This window comes from Carassius carassius, chromosome 45 (assembly GCF_963082965.1).
Source record: "Carassius carassius chromosome 45, fCarCar2.1, whole genome shotgun sequence".
NCBI lineage: Eukaryota > Metazoa > Chordata > Actinopteri > Cypriniformes > Cyprinidae > Carassius > Carassius carassius.
Genome location: NC_081799.1, coordinates 23185541 through 23194382, shown reverse-complemented (window position 1 = coordinate 23194382; position 8842 = coordinate 23185541). Strand labels below are relative to the sequence as shown.

At 38.7% G+C, this 8842-nt stretch overlaps 1 protein-coding gene across 1 annotated transcript in view; it reads left to right on the top strand.

Annotated features, from left to right (window-relative positions):
* Window positions 1-5692, top strand: part of LOC132127628 (zinc finger SWIM domain-containing protein 6) — an 80257-nt gene extending 74565 nt beyond the window's left edge. Inside the window, exons 12-14 of the mRNA XM_059539586.1 lie at window positions 1887-2050; window positions 2143-2224; window positions 2824-5692. Of these exons, the coding sequence (XP_059395569.1) occupies window positions 1887-2050; window positions 2143-2224; window positions 2824-3686 (1109 nt within the window). The 3' untranslated portion in view covers window positions 3687-5692. The remainder of the gene's footprint in view (window positions 1-1886; window positions 2051-2142; window positions 2225-2823) is intronic.
* The last annotated feature ends 3150 nt before the right edge of the window (window positions 5693-8842 follow it).

The window sequence follows — 8842 nt, the reverse complement described above, 5'->3', positions numbered from 1 at the left end:
GAATGAGAAGGTGTATCCAAACTTTTGGTCTGTACTGTATATATTAGTGGTGGGCCGTTATCGGCATTAACATGCTGCGTTAACGTTAGACACTTATCGGGCGATAAAAAAAAATATCGCCGTTAATATATTCTCAAAGTTGGGTTGAGAGCTGGGTCTATACTAAGCAAGCTATGATGACTTTCACCTTGATATTTTATATAACCGACTGGCTGAGGCCAGCCTAAAAAGATGCTCAGGACAGTTGACGGGCCACTGCCGCGCATCATCACGAAAGCTTATCTTTTTCACGTGTTTTTAAGCCTTACCGCTTGTCGATTTAAACATTAAAGCATCCAAACACAAGACGCGGAAAAGCTAAACAGAGTAGCTGGTTACTCGCGCGCTGTGTTCGGTTCACGAGAGAGATCGAGAGCCGCATATCACGGATAGCGACACTGAACCGAGCTCTCTTCTGTGAAGTTCTCCTCAAAGTCCCTCCTGCACCTGAACGAACAAATACAAATCGCAGTTTGAACAAGATGTGAAAGAGTCTCTTAAAGTGACCGCGCCTAATTTAGCTACTGGCTACTGTAATGTTAATCCAAGAAAATGAAAGAAAATCACTCACTGCTCTTGACTGAAATACTTTGTAGTTTTAACAGTCAAACCAAAAATTATTCAGACACCAGATATAATTTTTTATATATATAACAAAACTGTAATAATGTGAGAAATGTTGAAGGTGTCTGAATAAATGTAGGTTTGATTTGTATATTTCATTTTTACATTGAAGACTATCCAGTGCTATTTTACATTTAATTATTTGGTTTCTGTACCTTGACACCTACAAACTTGAAAAAAACATTGTGTAAATAGCACAAATAAATAAAAATAAAACAACATACAAATGAAACAATTTCAAACAGGGCCCACTGGTACAACCTTCACCGGGTCCCCGCTGACCCCAGCTACGGCGCTGCTCACGCCTGTTTCACACATACTCCGTCTGCAGTGCGTATTCAGTCCGTGTGCGTTACGTATGTGGTGCAGCATGGACTCGATGTGCTTTCACACAGGAACACATTTGCAGTTTGCTACTCAGTTTGTAAACGATCGCTGCACTGCTGCAGTCGCAACGCTCCTGGAACACAACTGGAATCCGTTAACATGGGTGCGTAAAAAAATATGCAACGCATACGCACTGCAGACGGAGTATGTGTGAAACAGGCGTAAGGTTGTTTGCACCTTGTGCAATGTGGAATTAGTTTACAGCTTTTTCAAGCACTTTATGATGCATTTTGGAAACAGGAGATGACCCCCTTTTCTTATGCACCACCTAGCTTGATAAACCCCTTCTCAAAGACTACTGTTTGTCAATTTTATTTGGGTAACACACATATTCTGAATTCTGAACACACAGAATTCGAATGAGCCATTTTAATCTAGATTAATCTAGATTAATTTCAAGATCACAGTGAGATTAATCTAGATTAAAAAAAATTAATCTATGCCCACCACTTATATATATTATATATATATATATATATATAGAGGGAGAGAGAGAGAGAGAGAGAGAGAGAGAGAGAAATTTACTCTGTTCATATTATCTCTTCATCCAATTATAAATACATCTAAATTGCTTATGATGTGTAATGTGTATTATATATATTTATATCACATCTATCTATCTATCTGTGTGTGTGTGTGTGTGTGTGTGTGTGTGTGTGTGTGTGTGTGTGTGTGTGTGTGTGTGTGTGTGTTTTCTATGTACTTTTTTGGTCACTGCATGATTTGCGCACTTTGAAATTATGAAAAACGATCTCATAGTTTTAATAGCTTTTCTATGTACATTTGTACATATGTTTACGTCTTAACACGCGTTGTTTTCCTGTGTTTGCTTTTAGGTGATGCTCGAAGGTTAGAGACAGTATTAGAGTCCATACAGAAGAACATTCACTCCTCGTCTCATATCTTCAAACTGGCGCAGGATGCCTTTAAGATAGCCACGCTCATGGACAGTCTGCCGGACATCACTCTGCTGAAGGTCTCCCTGGAGCTGGGTCTTCAGGTATCCACTTCTTCATGCATCAGCACACATTGATCTCCACTTATACCTGGTTTTACCCATATCCTTACATTTTCTTTTTTAATAAATCACAGGTAATGCGTATGACGCTTTCAACGCTCAACTGGCGGCGACGAGAGATGGTACGATGGCTAGTCACATGTGCCACAGAAGTTGGTAAGTTTGAGCCTTCAGCTTTCACTGTTCACAAAAAAAGCAACTAGGCAATCAAGGCTGTTACAGTGATTTTACCATGGTATTTTAGCAAAAAATGGCTTGAATAACTTTATAAACAGCCATGAGGAAAATTACATTTTTTATTAAATAACTTGAATAATTTAGTTTGTTAGTTAATAAAATGCATTTATAAGTTTAAGCCTTAAGCTATCACTATTATGAAGTCTTGGCTAGTAAAAAAAAGGAGCTAGTCAAGGCTGTTTAATATTATTAAAAATATAAATAATATAAAAAAATATATATACATATTTAGTGTGTGTGTGTGTGTGTGTGTGTGTGTGTGTGTGTGTGTGTGTGTGTGTGTGTGTGTGTAATTATTTATTAATATACTATGAATTTAATGCAAAAATTCTATATAAAATATTTCAATTATGTAATTAATAAAACAATTGTTTAAAAATTGTATAATTACAATGACATTTTGATTATATATTAAGACTTTTATGTGCGCTGATAAATTGAGCACAGCACGAATATTTTTTTTTGTTTTGAGTGAAGTTTGAAGTTGAGTGACATTCTGCTTCCTCATGTGTCTGCAGGGGTCTACGCACTGGACAGCATCATGCAGAGCTGGTTCACCCTCTTCACTCCCACCGAGGCTACAAGCATCGTGGCCACCACGGTCATGTCCAACAGCACCATCGTCCGGCTGCACCTGGACTGCCATCAGCAGGAGAACCTGGCGAGCAGCGCGCGGACGTTAGCCCTGCAGTGTGCCATGAAGGACCCTCAGAACTGTGCACTGTCGGCCCTTACGCTCTGCGAGAAAGACCACATCGCCTTTGAGACGGCCTACCAGATCGTGCTGGACGCGGCCACCACGGGCATGAGCTACACGCAGCTGTTCACCATCGCACGCTACATGGAGCACCGCGGCTACCCCATGCGCGCGTACAAACTGGCCACCCTTGCGATGGCGCATTTGAACCTGAGCTACAACCAGGACACGCATCCTGCCATCAACGATGTGCTTTGGGCTTGTGCACTCAGCCACTCGCTGGGAAAGAACGAGCTCGCCGCCATCATCCCACTGGTGGTGAAGAGCGTCAAGTGCGCCACCGTGCTGTCGGACATATTGCGGCGTTGCACGCTGACCACGCCTGGCATGGTGGCCCTGCACAGCCGCAGGAACTCTGGGAAGTTGATGTCATTGGACAAAGCCCCACTAAGACAGCTCTTAGATGCTACGATCGGGGCCTACATCAACACGACACACTCGCGGCTCACACACATCAGCCCGCGGCACTACAGCGAGTTCATCGAGTTCCTCAGCAAAGCCAGAGAGACTTTCCTCATGGCGCACGACGGACACATTCAGTTCACACAGTTCATAGACAACCTGAAACAGATATACAAAGGCAAAAAGAAACTCATGATGCTCGTGCGCGAGCGCTTCGGCTAGTCCACCTTTGTACACTTTCTAAGTAAAAAACAAAAAAAAGATATGACAAAAACAATACAAACCACACCGGTATTATGTGTATAGACTTACGTTTGCGCAAAAAAAATTGGAAAAAAAGTGGAACGTTGTCATGTTGTGGAAGTTTGTGTGTTTCCCCTTTATTTGTGTGAAAGCGTGTGAGAGTATGTCACAATGTTTCGGTTTACACTGAGTATATGTTGTCCAGTGGCAAAAGTCCTCACAGCACTCCAGATCTCTCTGTTTAACATTCACAGCCTCAAAGTGAAGAAGAAATATGGCTTTAAACCAAACAACACCTCCATCCTAAGTGACAAGTACCTCGTACGGCTTCAGCTTTACTCCTTCCTGAACTGGTCACACGTTACCAGTGTACTAAAGAAGTGTTAGAAACGAGAAAAACTAAAACACGTCTCCATTTTTTGAGTTTCCCTTTCAGTTCACCAGGCTAATTACGTGGCTTTGCAGTGCTGTTTCGTCCAAAAGCATGTCACACACACGCTCACACACACAACCCCATTGTGCTTGCGCTTGTGGAAACTTAGCGACTGTCGACATACATCTCAGGGATTCTCTTTGGAAAAAAAAAAGAAAAAAAGAAGAAAAAAATGGTCATGAAAGAATGAGAGCATTTTATTGTACTGTATATATGATAGTATATGTCTGAATATTGAAAAAATGTATACGTTAACTAATTTATAAAAAGAATATTCTATGTAATGCAAAATACTTGAAGCTGCAGTACCTTGGTTTGAAACAAAACATATCAGAGGGATTAAACGCGAGCCTCAGGCTGTGTTCGGAACAGAAGGCTAGCGCACTTTACTGCGTGACAAATAGTATGCGAAACAGTAAGCATTATTCCACAATTAACGCTTAACGTGATTTCATGACGTTGCATGTTTAATTCAGTTGATCTTGGAAATGAAACTGGGTGTTTTTCACATTTAATCCAATTTAAAGCGTATTGCATTGCACAGTGTCCATACTACACACTGCAGCTGCAGAAGCAGTACGCTAGCGTGTTATTCCGAACACAGCCGTGCTGTCGGGGCTGGAATCGGGCAGTGAACCGGTGTGCTGGGTATCTATGCAGAGCCACCTCCGATGCACGATCTGAGCGGCCCAGGATGCGTTGGCGTAGACCTGACCATGTTTGGACGGACACCCAGTGAACCAGAGCAGCAAGCCTTAGCATTAAGAATTGGGAATGCAAGAAATGCAGGCCCATGTGCCTCAAAAAACGCCTAGAAATGTAGATCCAACAGTATCGATGTTAACGCAAACATGCCGAGCGATTGGCCTGACGCTCTTGTTTCTTTCTACAATAATCGAGTCACAACGAAGCTCCATTTTTATGCACAATAACATGTACATGCCTATCTGCTGACATCTTAACTTTGTGCAAGACAGAAAGTTGCTGTGTAGGTCTGACTGTTCAAACATTTTTTTTAATGCTATTTTATTTTTTACGTTTCTAGTTTTTTTGTTTTTCTTTTTGTCGTTCCTATAGGATTCCTCAACGAAACAAAAACAGCCTTCTTTCTTGCCTTGTCTTAACGCTTTAAAATAACCAAACTGGAGTTCTAACTACCAAACTTGTTCGTTAATAATGAAAGCCAACCAACTTCACTGTCTTTAATTTTAACTGAATGGTTCTGTATTCTGTGATTTTAAAAAGCAGTTTTCATATGTTTTTTGGTGCAAAAACATTGTCGAGTGTCCCCTTCCTTAGAGGTATGTCTGTAGCTCTTTTCTTTTCTTTTTTTGTTCGTTTAGAAACAGAGATATCATTTTTCTCCATTTTATTTATTATGAAAGGTAAACGATTGTACTTCTTCACCCGTGTCAACATTCTCATGAAGTTGAATTTAAGATTTGATACACCGATATCAATTTATTTATGTAACTAAATCACTGTTTTATAAACTTGTTAATGATTCAGCATTTTTGTTTTAATTAAAATTAGTTTTTTGAGAGGAAGCAAATCATTGAGTCATTTGTGTGCACGACACTCACTTTTTCCATGACTGATTTTCGTAGAATGTTCATCTGTTCAGGATGTAGACCAATATTAATGAGAAAATGTTCCATTTCACATGGTTTGAATCTGTTTTTGAATATATTGAATATAATATATGATAAATTTACTATTTATATTATAATTTCTTACACATTTCTTAGACTCATATCATTTTGCATGTATTTTTCACCAAATTTGTAATGCATTCTGGAATTAAGAACAAAATATAAAATAATAATAGTGCTGACTGCATTTTAGTAAATCCTACACATTGTGAATCTGCTTAAAATGGTAGTAGCTCACTGGATTTGGAACAAATGGGTTAGTATAAATAAGAAAACGCTCCCAGTTTTAAATAAAGTCTATAATTTTAGGTAATCCAGCAAACCCTCCTTTGTCTTGTGCTTCTGGGTTAGATTAGCTTTAGGATTTAAAGTTTGGTCATTTCCAGATGCCAGTTCTGCAAAGACATGTCCCTTTGGCTAAACTAAACGGGAAGTGGACAAACAGGCTGCAGTGGAAGATTATGACACTTGAGTTGCTCCTTCACACTTGGAGCGGAATGATAAGGTTGACCACAGTTACTCCCAAACTGATCCTCTCACGCTCTCAATTGCTTTTAATGGCAAACTTCCAGGAATTACCATCCAAGAGCTTAAAGCCATTGAGATGTCAAGAACGTGAAGGACTGAACGATGTTAAATACTGCAGGAAAAACCCATTCTCACACTGATAAGGTGGGCAACTTCACACCGTGTGAATTACATTTGTCGTAAATTAATGGGATTTGAAATGCCAGCCTTGAACTCGATAATCTTTTGCCATTCGTTCATCACTATTTTATTAATAATTCAATGGTAATGTTATATCATAAATACGTATATTTGAAAAAATCGCAACATCTAAATTAATATTGTGACATATCATTTATACACAATACTGTCTGTTTTTGCACTATACAGCCAAGGAAAAAAGTTCCAAAAAAAGTTTGTTTTGAATCTGTCGTCAATGATTCAGTGACCCATTCATAAAGACATTCTTGTGCTTCGTTTCTGAATGAATCAGTTGTTTTGAACAAATCGATTGAATGAATCAATGACTCACTTAAGACAGTTAATTGCAGTTTTAGTTTCCCATTGAGAGTATAATTAAATTTTCTCCCAATATTTCATATTTTATTCAACATACTGAACCAGTTATTCCTACAAAGAGTCTTTTTAGTGATACAGAAATGACCTCCATACTTGAACAAAGCTACTGTTTAATGAAAACACCACAGTTTATATTCTGTCGCTACCTCTGCACAATAGTATACAGTATTTATTATATTATTTCAAAAGAGGAAAAATCCCTCTCTCTGCCCCTTTTAACTTTAAAAAAAATGTTTTAAAAAGAATGCATATGGATTCTTTTCCATGTTTGCTTCAGGCTGTAAAAACCGCAGAGTTTAGCAGTTTTTCCACCTCTCTTCATCAGTGGAACGGACAGATGGGAAGAAGACCTGTGCTGACCAATGCTTTTCACTCTCATTTTGTTACTGAGAGCACAGATGCACAGTCAAACCAAGATGGAGCACTTTGCCCAGACCATCAGCCCCTCAGTACATATGGAAGAACAAACTGTAATAGCCTCAGCCATATTTCCCATGAAGCATTTTGAAGCCTGTGAGGAGATCCGTTCCTGCCAAAGCGGTGTGGAACAGGAGGCCGGGGGGGATCAGGGGGAGATATCCAAGTGCTTGAGTGAAGACGGTGACAAATTCAAGCTTTTTGTGACTTCAGGCCTGGCACAACACACCACTGACCGCAGACACATGAGGCAGTTCAGAAGAGCCGTGCACTAAAAACCAAGCACTGCCATTAATGTTTGCTTATATTTACAGTACAATATTAACTCACTGCATATACTTTACGGTTTAAAATAGTATGTGAAACAGCCGCTTTTCACACTGTGCTTAACTTTGTTATTCTACACCCGCTTTTATCCCCAGTAGAGGAAGGTTTCACACTTATAATTTAGCACCGCTTTTAACCCAGGGTTAATCCCACATTGCCCTGCTAAATGTGTACAGTGTGAATCGATGCTGTGTTACAATGTTCTACCTAGATGCTTGGCAACCATCAACCAAATTATTTTTGTACAGTTACGGAAACTCCTTTTAATATTTGAGGGGAAAAAACATTTTGATTTCGGGTAAAACCTTTTCATGCCTACCTTTATAGTCAAAAATGTCCATGCAGGAAAAACTTGATAGTACATTGCATACGAGGATAGAGACATTATGTAAACCGGTTGCATGCTACATTCTTCCAATCAATAACACTGACACCATAAAATATGCAAATGAGAACATTAACCCAGTGTTTTATGAAAGGTCACCATATGAATATTAATTGTTAACCGCAGCTAAATTATGAACAGTGTGAAACATGAAATAAAATAACCTTGGATTTCATTTACCAGGGGGCTGAGAATGACCCTGGGTTAACAATTTAAGTGTGAAAAGCACTTTTACAAATATTAGCATTTCTGACCATTTCTCATTTATTTTGTATTTTTAATGCAGTTTTGTTTTGATTCACATGCAATGCACTTTATGCCTACACAAATAGCATGCAAAAACTTTATGCAATATTGAATTGTTTCAAAGATATGCATGCAAATAAAGGTTTAAGTACGGTATGTTATCCCATTGTTGAATATTTAATTGTGCAATATTGTTTTATTTATTTTTACTTTATTTTTATTCAATTCTGCATAATGGACCTTTTGACCATTTGATCAAATAAGTAGTAAGAGTTAAAAAATTACAACATAACATGGCTGGTTCATTAATCAAACTTAGAGCATTGTATTGTGGGATTTGGCTCTCACACACCGTGATCTGGTTGTATACTTCACATTTTAGCAAATGTATTAGGTCATCTGGGTATTCCATGCATGCAGAAGATCCATTTATAAAAATCGCCATTCTGAGCATACACACACTGATTATTTTAACATTTAAAAAAAATGCATGCAGCTATAAGGCATTAAACGCGTTCCTTTTATACCTTTCATTGCTCATAAGAAATTTATGAAATTTCCTTTTCTTCAACTCCTCGACCAGTGCTCT